Consider the following 17233-nt stretch of genomic DNA (forward strand, 5'->3'; position numbering starts at 1 on the left):
TGTATTACCTGTGATTTCAGTTGATGGATGTGTTATTTCAACTTATGGTGATGATGTATTACCTGTAATTTAAGTTGATGGAGGTCTTATTTTTATTTGTAATGATGGATGTATTACCTGTAATTTCAGTTGATGGATGTCTTATTTTCACTTGTGGTGATGGATGTATTGCCTGTAACTGTGTTGATTGAGGTGTTATTTTTACTTGTAATGATGGATGTATTACCTGTAATTTCAGTTGATGGATGTGTTATTTTAACTTGTGGTGATGATATATTACCTGTAATTTCAGTTGATGGATGTGTTATTTTAACTTGTGGTGATGATATATTGCCTGTAATTTCAGCTGATGGATGTGTTATTTTAACTTGTGGTGATGATGTATTACCTGTAATTTAAGTAGATGGAGTTGTTATTTTTACTTGTAATGATGGATGTATTACCTGTAATTTCAGTTGATGGATGTGTTATTTTAACTTGTGGTGATGATATATTACCTGTAATTTCAGCTGATGGATGTGTTATTTTAACTTGTGGTGATGATGTATTACCTGTAATTTAAGTAGATGGAGTTGTTATTTTTACTTGTGATGATGGATGTAACCTGTAATGATGGATGTATTACCTGTAATTTCAGTTGATGGATGTGTTATTTTAACTTGTGGTGATGATATATTACCTGTAATTTCAGTTGATGGATGTGTTATTTTAACTTGTGGTGATGATATATTGCCTGTAATTTCAGTTTATGGATGTGTTATTTCTAACTGGATATTTTATCTGTTACTGTGATGCTGGATGTGTTACCTGTAATTGTGATGCGATTGTTATCTGTGATTGTGATGTTCTATGTTATCAGTTACAGTGATGATGGTTGTGTTCTCTGTTAGCTGCATGAGTTACCTTTGATGATGAGTGTTACCTACACTGTGAATGTTGATGTGTTATCTGTTACTGTAATGATGGATGTGTTAACTTTGAAGATGATTGTGTTACATGAACTGTAATGTTGGACGTGTTAGCATATATAATTGGTGCGCTGGGGTAACCAAGTGGTTGAAACGTGCGTTCGTGTCGCTGAAGACCAGGGTTCAAATCCCCACATGGGTACAATGTGTGAAGCACACTTCTGGTGTCCCCCGTCGTGATAATGTTGGAGTATTGCTAAAAGCAGCTTTAAACTCCAACTCACGCCGTGTATGAAGGTTCGCGGGTTAACGACCTCTAATGACACAAATACAAACATGACTCTGCAGAGACACGGGTAGACGTGTTTGGCAAATCACATTTATTATTTACAGGAAAGACAGTTTGATGAAGACAAATATTACTCATCTGAGACAAAACAAAATAATGGATTATCGCCACTGAAGTCTCTGCAATGAATGCCGCCCAGGTTATTTAGACAATATACGTGAACGTTAAACTTTCCGCCTTTCTTGCCATGGATGGTTATTTTTATATGATATGATAGAATGAGTAGAAACATCAACTTCCAAGCTACATGATTCCTTGAGTATTGCATGCATACACTGGCGGTGGATGGCAACACAGAATACAGGCGCTATCAACATGAAGTACTCCTTTCCTCCTAGCATTGGTATCTTTTTTAAGTGTCCTGTAAACCCCTGTTTAATCAAAGCTGAATGTCACATTGAATTATAACAAAAGAAAACGTGTAAAAATCGAAGCGCTCATAAAATATCATCTCCTCGCCCGCATTTTCCCCAGGCTGCCCAGAGTACAACGCTTGATATATCTTCTTATTCGCTACTATTCATATAAGATCGTTTGTCTGGCATTAGCTACAAGTTGAGTTGGGTTTTAGCTACAAGGTCAGAGGAGCGAAAGTCTCACATGTCTACCGTACATACCGTTACATTCTAGCGAGCGATACCACAGCCTAGAATCAAGTATATGGTTAATTCAAAGTTGATACAATTTCGCCGAGAATAAATCATTTGTTACTGAACACTGTTATTTGAGGAACATGATTTTAAATGGAAGCATTAAATAAACATAAATACAAACATCTAATATAACAAACATAAATGTACAACACAGATAACACTGAATTAGTAGCTTTGTTGACTAAAACATATCCTGGAGTGTTGTTAAATCCCAATTGTAGATGAAATGTTACCATGGAAACACTTAATACGGACAATATATTTGTTTCTAATCATCCGACATGAAGATCAGGCTACTTTTGTATTCGTAGTTTGCTAGCATTTCTACAAATGTGTTCGAGATGTTATGTGGCTTATTTTGCTCTGTAATCAATTTGATGATTTGGTTTCATCTAAAACTAATCAGAAAGAAAAGTTATGAATTTTAGTAAGCTGGTGATATTTGTTTTGAGTTAAATAGAATGCACTTTAGGTGAGGCAATAAAGCAAGATATATGTAAGACAACATTACATCAACGTTACATGTCGCGCTTTAAACATTACAGAACTTCTGACTACAACATGATACACCAATCAGCATTGAAATGTATAATACTTGTGTTAAGCAGACAGACAACAAGACAACCTTAAGTATGGGATACAGAATGTCAAACAACCATATTTACAAACGCAACCCTCCACTGCTGCCTCTCAAAAATATAGTTCCAGTATGGCTGCAGTCTCGCATATCTTTTCCAAAATATATACACAAAATACGTTGTCCGTCCGTGGTCCTCCTCAAAGATCACACAAGTCATTATAATTCACTATATCACATTCGTTGTTCACTCCCGGGGTGAATCCAGCCAATAGCTCACATGGTCATCTAACCAATCAGCGCCCAGAACTCTGCAAAAACGGGAAATGCCTTCTTGACAACACCTGGGCGTCGAAGCTGTAGCATGCGCCAGGTGTGATGGACACGTCGTCGATGGCAATGTCTCCGAGGGAGCCGCCGGACACCGCCTCAAATATGATCTGAAGCATGAGGAATAACACTGCATGACGAGTTGTGTCCATCGGGCGAGATAGAGAATTGCCTAGCCTTTACATGTGTTTATGACAGGGGCAACCGTGGGGCAGGATACGCTTAGCTTTTTACAAACACCTGTTATTATCACTATTTGATAGTGGTAAGTAAACATTTGCTCATGATACAGTTGGAATTGTACAATGGACTCTGCTTTAAGGAGAGTTCTCCTATGGATGTGGGAAGGGGTTTGTTGCTCTCATTTGAATACATGATTCACGATGCTTATTGTTCGTGGTTGTCAGCACCTTAATCGTGTTAACAAGAGTATTAAACGTCATAGACGTAATCCCGGGATCTCCTTCTGCGATAACACGCCTTGATATTACTCAAATACTGTAAACAGCGGCGTGAAACCCTACTTGCTCACTATAAGTGGTAGCATGCTTCTTTGTTAGGAGGGTCGTGGGTGGTCTAGTTGTAGGCGTGGTTTATCTCCGGTTTTGCCCGTTTTCTGACACTCACATACATTCCTCTGTTCTTGGTGTTTCACGAAAGTGATTTAGTATGTGGTATATTTTCACCTGAAAGTCCTGTCCAGAGCTTGTCACGGTTTGGCGATGACGTCTCCACCAATTGCCCTTGTCTCCAGTGGCGGACCAGAGTGAGGTGATGCCGCCCCCCTCCAGAGAGTAGCGCAAGACGCTGAGGGTACGGACGTCCCTCCCATACATGTGGTACCAGAACTCCAGACAGAAGCCCGAGGACTCATCTGTCATACGTGGGGACACGAGACGAGCCACTGAGCCGGGAGCCACGGGCCCAGACGTTTCAATGTATACAAAGAAGCCTGCAATGACAGATCAAGATTACACCATAAATATTTAGCATATACAGACCAGGGTGGTGAGGAGATCGACATGAAGAGCTACCCACTTCCCTGGTGATCACACAGCCATTACCGCTGTAAAACCCAACTGTAATTCCATTGATAACAAGTGGATAACACGTACACCTTTGAAAAACTCGATACAATAACATTCAGTCTCTGACATGAGAATGTCGAACGCTGAACATACAATCAGTAAGACGTCTTCATGGAGACGTGGCACCATGAACTGATTGGAGAAGACGTGTAATCTTCTCTTCGCGTGGCTGTAGTCGCATTTAGCTTGATAACGGTTTAAGGGCCTACATTTAATCGTCGCTCTATGCAATAAACAAGAAGTTATGTAATACAAAATGACATTTAGAAAGTGGTCAAATGCAACATATGTCATATTTGGGATTACACCTTGTCAGTAAAGTATTTCAAAGCTTTCGGTCGTAGGAGCCGTGCCGATATACACTTATCAGAGGGGTACACTAAGTCCGTGGCCAAGACAACCAGTTGTCCGACTTCCACTTTTGAAGGAGTCGTGATCACGATAGCTGAGTGGGTTAGACGGCTGACCGTGTGTGCTGGCGATTAAGTGCCTTACACTGAGGGTGTGGGTTCGAATCCCGGATGGGACTCCACCCAACATTAGTACTAGAACCTGTACTTTCCTGAGAAAGTGTAATCCCAAATATAACATATGTTAAACAAGAAGTTGCTATCCATAGTTGTAAGCTTTGTCATTCACTCACCAACTACTAGAATAACAATTACAAAGTAAGATTACTAATAATAAATAGAAAGAACGCAAGATGATCGTTAAGGACATAAGGAAACCACACTAGAAGACATGCTTGTGGTCAATGTTTGTGTTAGAGACGAGCAGCATCAGAACGTCAATGGTGAAGAGAAATAGCGTAATTCCGATCGTTACGGTTCCAAATGAAATCTGGAAATTACAGGGAGTTTTAGGTTCCCAGCATTATCGTGATGAAGACAGGGTGTGACAGGAACTGCTGGAGACAGACTACATACCTGTACTGGTCGTGTGGTCAGCAGTTGGTCCAGTGCCTGGCGTCCATGTTGAGTGGTTCGATCTTTCCCAATCAAATGTGTCCATCGGGGGTTGGGCGTTTGTCCATCCACACCAGTCCGTGTCGAACTGACAGTTAAACTGTACGATGTCTAAAACAGATACAGGTGTGTTATATAAGAGCTTGAGGTACCTAAACATGGGTGATTTTTTAACGAAATAAACGTAGGTTCCAGAGTGAGTATGGTTTTACGCCTCTTTTAAAAATATTCCAGCTATACACCCGACATGTGCTTCACACATTGGACCCATGTGGGGAATCGTACCCGGGTCTTCGGCTTGGCGAGCAAACGCTTTAACCACTAGGCTACCTAACCGCACTTCAGAAAATAATTAGTAGTTCAAAACAGATTTTATTGGGGGTTAAAGGCAAAACAACAGTGGAAATGACGGGTTCCCCATGCATCCATTTACTATCGCGGTTAAACACTATCATGTTTACCATGTTGTCTATATATTTATTGACATACGCAAAACTATAACCAATAATACAAATAACGCCTATTCTTCCTGGATTAATCAATGGTGACAGAGGCACAGGTAAACACACATGTACCTGCGGCTTCGGAAAGAGTGAGTATGGTTTTACGCCGCTTTTAGCAATATTCCAGCAATATCACGGCGGGGACACCAGAAATGGGCTTCACACATTGTAACCATGAAGAGAATCGAACCCGGGTCCTCTGCGTGACGAACCAACGGTTAGACGACTAGGGTACCCCACCGCCCCTCTTCGGAAAGAAATAACTCTGCACCGGAACAAACTCATTCACTATATAAAGAGGTATTATTTATCTAAGTCTTTGTAAAACCACCAACTAAATATAATGCAGTGACATATTGATGAAAGTGGTTAAACACATCTCGCTCGCTCTGAACTGAGCTGCTGCATGTGGTAATACCTGCACATTCTCCCTTTGTGATGTCCACGTTGTCTATCGCCATGTCGCTCCGCCAGCTTGTCCCACGCATCCCCTCAAACACAATCTGAAACACGACACCACATTCAGTTCAACGAAAGAGGAGGGTTAATTTTGAAGGAGAAAATATACTTTTATGCGATAACACAAAAAAAGACATATTATAGAATGTATGTCCTGAAAATAAAGTTTGTTTTTACAAACTATCATTAAAATATTGGCACAATTCACTATTTGTTACGCGGGAGGAGTGCACAGAGAGGAACAGCCAGGTTTGTTAAACAACCTTTTTTCTTTTTAGACGTTAACTCTGCAAAAAGGTCATAGAGTTGGTCTGGTGTTTTTATTATGATCAGCATTTCATTGAGTATTATATGTGTATTAGTTTTTCAGTTAGATTGCAATTCATCGGTCCGCTTTTGAGCCAAACGGACTATAACAATCAAACATATTACCCGATTTTCTTAAAGAAATTGTTTTGCTGGTCCCTTAACCTCACGTTTTAGTAAATAGCTGCAATATTACAACGTCATCATCATCCGCATATAAAGTACATACAATTTGCATAGTATTTACATTATATGAGAATCCCTACTTGTTGCAATGGCACTTCCGTTCTTCAGTCATGCCCGATTTGTGTGGGTGAACTGTTCGTTTCCGTTTATGTAAAATGTGGTTATTGCTATCAGAAGTCACTGTATGACGATATGAGGTTAGCTAACATATTGATATACTCTTCATTCGCTGTACATAGTGACAAACCAAGCAAATGATCATGATGATGATGATGACGACGACGATGAGACAAATTGACCATTAACCATACATTCAAAACAGGTTTATGTTACCTGTTGATTTTATAGAACTAAATCCCGTTCTTGAAACCTGGCCTTAAAGCGTTCATATTTAAGCTTGCTGCATGACGGCGGTCTGTAGGTAATCGAGTCTAAACCAGACAATCCAGTGATTGATATCACGAGTATCAATCTAAGCAGCTGGGATATGATGACATATGTTAGCCAAATCAGCTAGATTGACCACCCGATTCTGTTAGTTGCGACTGCATTAGTTCGGATCTGGACAAAACAAACCGTGGGCAGCGCCGGATGAGATGTCATAGTTCTAGGCAATGGCTCAGAGTCTGTCGTGTGAGGCGATCCCTTATCTAGCCACTGATCTCGATGTAAGCTGCTTTGCAATATCAAACCACTTAGGTGCCATGCAAGGATTTAGAGCTATAGATATGCAACGTCACATCTCCAGTATAACTGGATCTACTTTATCCATGTTGTGTCTATTTTACCATAACCGGATTACAACACGTTGGTACACACAATAAAGGGGTTACTGAATTACTGATATAGATTCTCTCACTCTTGCTTTACCAACCTGAAATGGTGACTTTGGGACAAGGTCGATCTGTTCTCGATGCCACTGGTTTCCATGGTCACCAGATCTCACCCACAGAAGCTGAGGTACTGCTCCCAGCTCTGCATTAAACACTCGGAGCGTTCCCATGGAGTTCCCAAACATGTGGTACGAAAACGACAGACATCTTGGTCCACCTCCCTGCTTGTACAATAAACACAGACGTAAGAACACAGCATGACTTACTGAAACACACACGTCCTGGATTAGAGAACATATTTATTGACATAGTACAGATGTAACGTCCAAGTAGGCCATCAATTACTGTACCCACGTGGAGACTTAAACACAGACTTCAGACGTGGCACAACTCACAAGGCTGATTAATGTTTAAAATATCCTCATAAATGTCTTTTACAAATTAAACGATGCAAATTGAAGTTGAAGATTGCAATTATAATCTTAGACTGTGAATACCTTTAAGACAGGTGTGGCTATTCTGGCTGTATCGCCGGGCTTCCTTGGGCTGGATGACTCCGTGTACAGATAAGTGCCTGTGATTAGAACAAAATGTTTGTATCATATGAAGATACATGTATACTGATTGGATAGTTTAACAGAACACTAATAGTAGTACATAATGATTACAACGGCAGGAATTCACATACTTTTGAGTGCATTTTATCAATTCTGGCGTGTATCCATAATGCACCGGATTTCATCAACTTTTTGTATCTGTCAACACACTGCACATAGTGTTTAATGTTTTGATTACATATAAGTAAGTTGATACCATTTTCAGATTCTGCTCTATGATAATATGTTACTTGAATGCTTATTGGTACCCTATTCACATACTGCTCTCTGTGCATTGATGCCCATTCACGTGTTGCTCTCTGTGATTTGAGTGTAACGTGAAAGTGTTTTACACACTATACACATGTTGCTCTCTGTCATTTGAGTGTAACGTGAAAGTGTTTATACACACATGTTGCTCTCTGTGATCTGAGTGTAACGTGAAAGTGTTTTATACACTTTACACATGTTGCTCTCTGTGATCTGAGTGTAACGTGAAAGTGTTTTATACACTATACACATGTTGCTCTCTGTGATCTGAGTGTAACGTGAAAGTGTTTTATACACTATACACATGTTGCTCTCTGTGATTTGAGTGTAACGTGAAAGTGTTTTATACACTATACACATGTTGCTCTCTGTGATCTGAGTGTAACGTGAAAGTGTTTTATACACTATACACATGTTGCTCTCTGTGATCTGAGTGTAACGTGAAAGTGTTTAACACACTATACACATGTTGCTCTCTGTGATCTGAGTGTAACGTGAAAGTGTTTTACACACTATACACATGTTGCTCTCTGTGATCTGAGTGTAACGTGAAAGTGTTTTATACACTATACACATGTTGCTCTCTGTGTCATCTGAGTGTAACGTGAAAGTGTTTTATACACTATACACATGTTGCTCTCTGTGATCTGAGTGTAACGTGAAAGTGTTTTATACACTATACACATGTTGCTCTCTGTCATCTGTGAAAGTGTTTAACACATGTTTAGCTCTGTCATTTGAGTGTAACGTGAAAGTGTTTTATACACTAAACACATGTTGCTCTCTGTGATCTGTTACACACAGTGATCTGAGTGTAACATGGAAGTGTTGCTCTCTGCGAAAAATAGTGTATTGATATCCTATTCACATGTTGCTCTTTATTATCTGTGTGTAACTGGAAAGTGTTTTGATACCTTATTCACTTGTTGCTTTCTGCGAGATATCTATGTGACATAAATATGTATTATAGTCTATTCACATGTTCTTGAACATTCGTATCCATAAAAACGTGTCATGTATTCACATTCACGTGTTGCTCTTTGTAATCTGCATGTGACATGATGGTGTATTGGTACCCTATTCACATGTTGCTCTCTGTGAGAAATGCTTGTGAACTGAAAGAGCATTGATACCCTATTCACATGTTGCTCTCTGTGAGAAATGCGTGTGACTTGAAAGTGCATTGATACCCTATTCACTTGTTGCTCTCTGTGAGAAATGTGTGTGACTTGAATGTGCATTGATACCCAATTCACTTGTTGCTTGAAAGTGCATCTCTGTGAGAAATGTGTGTGACTTGAAAGTGCATTGATACCCTATTCACTTGTTGCTCTCTGTGAGAAATGTGTGTGACTTGAAAGTGCATTGGTACCCTATTCACTTGTTGCTCTCTGTGAGAAATGCTTGTGACTTGAAAGTGCATTGATACCCTATTCTCTTGTTGCTCTCTGTGAGAAATGTGTGTGACTTGAAAGTGCACTGATACCCTATTCACTTTTTGTCCCTGTGAGAAATGCTTGTGAATTGAAAGAGCATTGATGCCCTATTCACATGTTGCTCTTTGTGAGAAATTCGCGTGACTTGAAAGTGCATTGATACCCTACTCACGTGTTGCTCTCTGTGAGAAATGTGCTGGACTTGAAAGTGCAATTGATACCCTATTCACTTGTTGCTCTCTGTGAGAAATGCGTGTAAATTGAAAGTTTAATGGATACCCTATTCACTTGTTGCTCTCTGTGAGAAATGTGTGGGACTTCAAAGTGCATTGATACCCTATTCACTTGTTGCTCTGTGAGAATGCGTGTGAATTGAAAGTGTAATTGATACCCTATTCACTTGTTGCTCTCTGTGAGAAATGTGTGGGACTTCAAAGAGTAATTGATACCCTATTCACTTGTTGTTGAGAAATGTGTGGGACTTCAAATTGTATTGATACCCCATTCACATGTTGCTCTCTGTGAGAAATGCGTGTGAATTGAAAGTGCATTGATACCCCATTCACACGTTGCTCTTTTTGAGATGTGTATGGGACTTACCTATACCCTATTTTTTGATACCGTAAGTTATACGTTGTGTGCGTTCCCTACACACCGACGACTTCAATGACAACGAGTATAATCAATAACACAGCTTGGATGTGACCAATCGTTATAGTTGTCTCACCGTTGGCACAGTTCGTGGGGTCACAGTCGGGGCCGGTGTTGAATGTAGAGGTGGAATCCTTCTCTAGTGTCCAGTCAAAGACGTCGTCCTTAGCCTGTATCCAACCACAAGTGTCGCTGTTGAAGTCGCACGACATCGTCTCTGGGGTAGCAGCTGCAACATTGACGTCGTTTCAGAGATGTTAATGATCGCAAATGAAATGGGGGGAAGCTATCGTATGGTGAGTTAAGCCGGTACGTCAGTTCACTATATTTGCTCCTAGCATTTGGAATAGGATGAAAACTGTTTTCCCTTTATATTGATCTTCATATTTAAGTACTGTTAATGAGATAGTTGAAACCACATATTAGTATTCTATATATTGTAAATAGTGACAACATGTATGTAGGCTACGTCTTCCACAAACAATACTGATCTAATAAAAGTCCTACTATCAGGTGGTTGTGTTTTCTGAGTGTGGTGATGAGATATACGTGTACACATGTATATATGTACATATGCAAGTACCAAAACACGTGTGCTGCAGGTGTGGTGTTGGGGTGGGGTTGTTGCACACAAGACCCGTTTCACGAAGTGACCGAAAAAATATACTCGACGTCATCATCAACTTGTCCTATATTTCCAACTGTGGTCGATGTAAGGACATTTAGAGCAGACAGGATACTGGCCAGCTGTTGCTGTACTGGCATCAGAAAGTTCCGTATTCAAATGCATCAACCACGGCACTGTCACAGTTTCCGAATTCTCTGAGTCACTGGTAGGGAACTTGGTCACAGTGAGAGTGGAGTCTTTGTGATTTTTGCGACGGAAACTTTGCGATATGTCACAGAGTCTTTGTGATTTTAGCATCAGCAAGGGAAGGGTAAGGTACGGTAAATGGCCTGTATGCCTATAAAATGAATATTACAAGAGATTTGAATTCACATGTACTTACATTAGGTCTCCATCAGTAACAAATGAAAAAAAGCGTACATATCAGTTTCCATGCATTGATCTTATGTCACAGAAACTATGTGATTACGAAATTGATGTAACGGAAATTTCACTTATTGTCACAGGTAATTCCCAATCACAAAATGAAGGAGACGGGGTATGATTCGTCCAATCTGGACAGTGAATCGGTGATCAAGTCAACACCTGGTGTCTCCACCCCTCACACAGACAACATCTGCCAGTCTCCTCCTCATACTGCCAGTCTCCTCCTCATACTGCCAGTCTCCTCCTCATACTGCCAGTCTCCTCCTCATACTGCCAGTCTCCTCCTCATACTGCCAGTCTCCTCCTCATACTGCCAATCAAGCGTGGAATTCTCAGCATTGGAATCCTTTGTCATTCATCATAGAATGACTGCGTCAAATCCTGCAGATTTTAACAGGAGGATCTCTAGTTCAAACTTGGCGTCCAAGACAGTCCCCATAATGTTTGATGGGGATCATGTCGGGGCTCCTTGAGGACCATGGTAATGTTTCAATGACGGTGATGTTTCAGATATGTTCAAAGACACATCCAAATCCGATTCACTGTCCAGATTGGACGAATCATACCCCATTTACTTCATTTTGTGATTGGGAATTACCTGTGACAATGAGTGAATTTTCCGTTACATCAATTTCGTAATCACAAAGTTTCTGTGACATAAGACCAATGCATGGAAACTGATATGTAAGCTTTTTTCGCTGATAAAACAGCACATGCTTTATGATGAAAGGGGATAAACACATAATCGGAACACATTGTATTATTTTTACACTTCTTTATGGGGTCATTTGTCACATAATACCGATTATTTATCACAAATGTTTAATTTCGTGCCAATTAGTGGTTTTACATGATTATCATTCGCTTTCTGAACATCATAATATTTACTTGTTACTAATGGAAACCTAATGTCAGTAAATGTGAATTCAACTCTCTTGTAATATTCATTTTGTAGGCATACAGGCCATTCACCGTACCTTACCCTTCCCTTGCTGATGCTAAAATCACAAAGACACTGTGACATATCGCAAAATTTCTGTCGCAAAAATCACAAACCAAGTGACCAAGTTCCCTACCAGTGTGAGTGGCATATCGGCCATTATCTACAACCCTTAACTATTCCACAAGATAGTTAATATCTGGAACCATCCAAGTAACTGTTTCCTCCTAATCTTAAGAACGATGGGGATATTACCTCGACAATGTTAAACAGTTTCGTATTGACCTCGAAGTCGTATGAGGAGTATCAGTTCCTCATACCTCCATGTGTGCATTATGGCGGGAAACTAGCCTCAGGTCACGTGTACCACGCGTGCAGTGTCATACGTTGTCTGTTGTCGAGTATCGGATCTATTTCCTGAGTTTGAACCAGTTAAACATGACACAAAGATATTCCATTAATGTATTATAAAGACGTTATCCAATTCTTGATCGTATATGTTATGGCCAATACACCAGGTGTATCATCAGATCAGGAAAGACATGAGAACTTCCTGATGGAAACAAATATCAGTAGTACGGCCATGTTGCTTAGAACAACGACATAACGAGTTATTCGCAAGTATTTATTATGTCATATGCAAATCACAGGGAACAGAGAGGTATTAAAAATAGAAGCATTTGCATATTATGCACGGTTTTGTGAATATCTGTTACGTGAATATGTGTACGTTAAAAACAAAGCACCCTGGACTATGTGCTATCACAGTTTGGCTGCGGGTAGCTGACTTTAACTAAATACAATACACTTGAGCATCGTCATGTCTCAATTATGCTTATATATGTGTGATATGACATGAAATAAAGACCACACAGGCATACATGAAACCTATCTCAATATCACATTATCATAAAGATATACTTATATATTCGGTATATCTGATTTCGAGTTAAAGGGTTGTCCATGTTGTATGCGTGCAGAACCTTCCTTCATGTCGCAAACATAACGGCTGACATTAACACTGCTTGTAAACCACAGTTGTTGATTGGGACATTAGTTTTAATTTGCACTGGCACACCCATGTTGTATGGTTAATAATATAGTTTATATTAACGTTATCTCATATAAAGCGGCAAAACTGAAAACATGTGCTGTACAAGCTGCATTAGTACTAAGAACATTTCAGCATTATATACTACTCAAAGATTGCTAAGCACATTCTTACAGATGCAACGCTCAAAGCACCTGAAACAGTCGACAGTATACCATTCTGAAAGGTTGACGTGTATATTTAACAGCAAATGGTCACTTCAGTGTTGGTTCCAATGATACTGGTTGTATGTCAGTGTGGGAATCAGATCTATAGCAGCCTCTTGCACTTTGTTTTACACGTTGAGGAAGTATACAAGATCTGACTGTCATGTGATCTCGTGTCCGTGGTACGATACACACATAGTATAAATATGGCTTCTTACTGAAAGATTGTGATTGGATGCTTCTCGTGTTCTTTTTGTGATTCGTTCTCCTGACTTTCTTTCTTGGGACCTCTTGGTAACGGACGACTTAGAGAGCACCAGTGTCCAAATCATATTAGGTTGCGAGTTGCGTCGAGTCCATTAAGGATCCAGAAACCTATGACCGTTGGTACGAGTCTTGGTTTTCCCATAATTATGTTTCCAGATTTGTCAGGACCGCAACTCTTGGTTTCATCAAAGTAGAAAACGTCCATGATCTACTTTATTACCACATCAACCTCACACGCTGTGATGTAGCTGAATGTTTGGTTCAAAACAGCGCCAAACCTAACACCCTCACTCACACGTTCATTTGAGTGTTTTATAGCTTCAATGTTGATGTATACATCTTTGTATTACGTTCATGACCATACATCATGCCTCAGATCTGATTCCCACAAATACATAGGTATACATTCATATATACACTGAAACTTGAACACCTTTTATTGGTATTTCCCTTTGACTGCCCGACAAATGATTCCTTTTGTTCATGTTCCTAGCAACCTTTGAGTAGTATGAATATATATTATAGTGCATAACAGTTACTGTAGCCGAGTGAAGATCGACATGTCTATATGGGTACCAGTACCGTTGACAAGTGTTGATAGGCTGTCGCAGGATCCAACAACGATGTCGTCGACGGCCATGTCGCTCTTGAAGCTGCTTCCGGCCACCGCCTCGATCACCAGCTTATGAAATATATACAACAGTTTCAGACCGAACCTCGATGATACAAAGTGTTTTTCATTCGTTGTTTTTGTTTCTAGTTTTTATAGTCATACGCGTATTAGGCCTTGTTCAACAGGTGATGGGATGCATAGCTGATTATCGCGCAGACATGGGTTGGAATTGCTCATGCTTACAATGAGATATACAGTCAAATCAAAACATGGATTACACAATAGTCTCGTTTCCTGTTGACTGGCTCCCGTTCTATTGCGGAACTTAGTACAATAACCAGTCCAGAATTTTGGGACCAATTCATTTAACTGGATACATAATTATTAATTAGTATTATTTGATACATCTAAGAATTTGTATAGTGCAACACTACGCCCCTTCTAATCCTTGCAAACACATCGTGCAGCCTGCTCTGTCGTACAGCGAGCTCTGATAAACGGAAACCTGGAAATCGTGAAAATCTCAAAACGAGGCTCTCCCGCTAGAAAAGTTTGGCGGTCTGGTACGGACTTGGTATTATATCAATCACATTGTGCTTTACAGAACTACACTGAATAAGCGCAAAAAACACACATAACAGGTGTAACCAGTGTGCCAGATGCATTGTGAATCATTTTACGACCTCATCAAACAGGGGCAGTCTGTGACGTCTTAGTTAAGGTCATGCTGCCTACACCTCACCATAAAATATAGAAATACGATGTTATTAAAGTTTAAAATTAAAATTCATTTGTAAATACCATTTTCTTATGAAACAAGAAATTGGAATTCAGTGTAACCATAGTTGTTTGTGATGTCTATTTTCACTTTCACACGAGAAAATTCGGATCGGCTGAAAAGTAGGTCATTGTCTGAATAGGTTAATGAGATTCATGTTTCGGTTTGATATACTGGATTAAATCAAGATCTGTGTAAAACTCTAAATCAACTTCTACAACTCGAGATACATTGTGTTTTGTTACAAGAACGTACGTTTGTCATTCCTGCATATTGAAATCTAAAATACACATATACCCATTACCCTCAGTATAGATATTGCAATGCCGAGTTGAAGCGCAAACTACAATACTAAGTATATTCTAGTAGATTTATTGTACTAGATTGGGAGATTGTCTGTCTGTGTGCGTTTTGTGTGTGTGCGTTTTGGTGTGTTGTTGGTTTTTGGTATGTGTGTGCGCGTGCGTTTGTGTGTTATATGGATGTATATATGAAACGCCAGATGACAGGCACAATGGGCAGACTTTTTAGCCTTAATGCTGAGTTTGTATATTTGGGTACATGTCCACTCAGTATGCTGCAGTGTACCTGGAAGCTGCTTGAGTCGTCCAGGACGAAGACCGCCATGTGCCAGCTGGTTCCGTGGTTGTCAGACAGGGAAAACTTGGGTACGTTCTTGCCGCCGACTCTCTGATAGACGTTCAGCGTCCCCATAGTCTTGCCGTACATGTGGTAGTGAAACCTGTCACAAATACAATATATATAAATATATATATATATATATATATATCTCAATACCGAGAACGACGGTTGTATTCGTTGCGTTATTTGATGAAGTTAATATGAGGCCACCCTCACTCTGATAAACCTAATTTGATGTTTCACTCAGTGATGATATTTTCGTATAAGCTCCAAATCAATGAAATTTGAACAATCGTATGCGAAACTATAAACATGGGACCTGCGACATTTCCAATTGCACGAACTAAAAGTCTAATTTGATAATGTAGCAGATGAATTATAGTATTTTTATCAAGTTTGTATCAGTAGGCCGGACTCCCAGCACAACATAGTAGTCAAAGCCGTAAACTTACTTGTAATGCAAATACAGATCTAATCTATAACAGAGGTTGTATTTCCTTCGCCACTTGCGGCATGATAACACTGGTAAAACTCTTAGGAAATCTTTCTACAAAATATGTATTCACAACATCCTCACGTTCTTATTTCGTGGATGGAATCAAAGCTGTTCAAACTATAAACAATATATTTAAAAGTATCAATACCGCTTATAAAATCACTGGCTATTCATATGACGGCGACAGTTTTACAAGCAGCAAAGAAAAGTCAGGAAAATATTAAATTCGAACAAAGTCTGAGAATGCCGATAATGAAATAGGTCTCTGCAATTGTTCATACCAACTATCTAGCACATACATATGTTTCTGTATTCTAGTTACTTATTGACTTTATGAGCCTAACTATGTGGGTACATGTGGATCTGGGCTACTTGTTCTCTTAACCACTGATGTACTTGTATTGCTGTTGAGCTGGGATCTCCTATACTAAAAACCTCTTTTCTTACTTGATATCAAAGCATTATCTCAAGTTTCAAGGATACATGTTACCCAGGCCTTGGGTGGGACGTGCGTTTGTATACATGTTTAATTATGTAACTAAATCATTTACAATATGTGTATGTGGACATCAATTTATGAATAAAGCTATGCAATTACTTTTCAGTTTCTCTCTCAATGAGTGAGTGAGTGAGTGAGTTCAGTTTTACGCCGCTTTTAACCATATTTCAGCTATATCACGACGGGGGACACCAGAATGGGCTTCACACATTGTACCCGAGTCTTCGGCGTGACGAGCGAACGCTTTAACCACTAGGCTACCCCACCGCCCCTCTCTCTCAATGCGATATGGCTGAGATGACGTTAAATACTAACTCACTGACTCATTCTCTCTCAATGACCATATAATTGCATAGTGTTCATGTGATGCAATATCTGAATATATTGTAAAATCATAAACTGTAGCAATGAAATATGTTTTCTCTCACACACTTACGCAAGACATGCCTTGGTTCCCAGGTAGCTGAAAGTAGGGGAGATAAGCCTGGCGCGATCGCCCTCCTTGCATGGTGTAGAGCTCTCAAGGTAGATGTAGTAACCTGAAGAGATGTAGGTAAGAAGTGTTTCAGAGTGTTAA

General features: G+C 39.7%; 1 protein-coding gene across 2 annotated transcripts in view; it reads right to left on the bottom strand.

Moving 5' to 3' along the window:
* Positions 1-1267: 1267 nt before the first annotated feature.
* The window catches only part of LOC124288139 (MAM and LDL-receptor class A domain-containing protein 1-like), a 44718-nt gene continuing 28752 nt past the window's right edge, over positions 1268-17233 (bottom strand). For both annotated transcript variants that reach the window (XM_046724707.1, XM_046724708.1), the window contains 10 exons: positions 17093-17195; positions 15608-15761; positions 14211-14310; positions 10187-10339; positions 7655-7731; positions 7199-7381; positions 5792-5876; positions 4832-4981; positions 3504-3769; positions 1268-2927 (listed from right to left, as the gene is read on the bottom strand). In XM_046724707.1, coding sequence (XP_046580663.1) covers positions 2784-2927; positions 3504-3769; positions 4832-4981; positions 5792-5876; positions 7199-7381; positions 7655-7731; positions 10187-10339; positions 14211-14310; positions 15608-15761; positions 17093-17195 — 1415 coding nt within the window. In that variant the 3' untranslated portion in view covers positions 1268-2783. The remainder of the gene's footprint in view (positions 2928-3503; positions 3770-4831; positions 4982-5791; positions 5877-7198; positions 7382-7654; positions 7732-10186; positions 10340-14210; positions 14311-15607; positions 15762-17092; positions 17196-17233) is intronic.

Source organism: Haliotis rubra, unplaced genomic scaffold (assembly GCF_003918875.1).
Source record: "Haliotis rubra isolate DU_JTF1 unplaced genomic scaffold, ASM391887v1 Scf412, whole genome shotgun sequence".
Lineage (NCBI taxonomy): Eukaryota > Metazoa > Mollusca > Gastropoda > Lepetellida > Haliotidae > Haliotis > Haliotis rubra.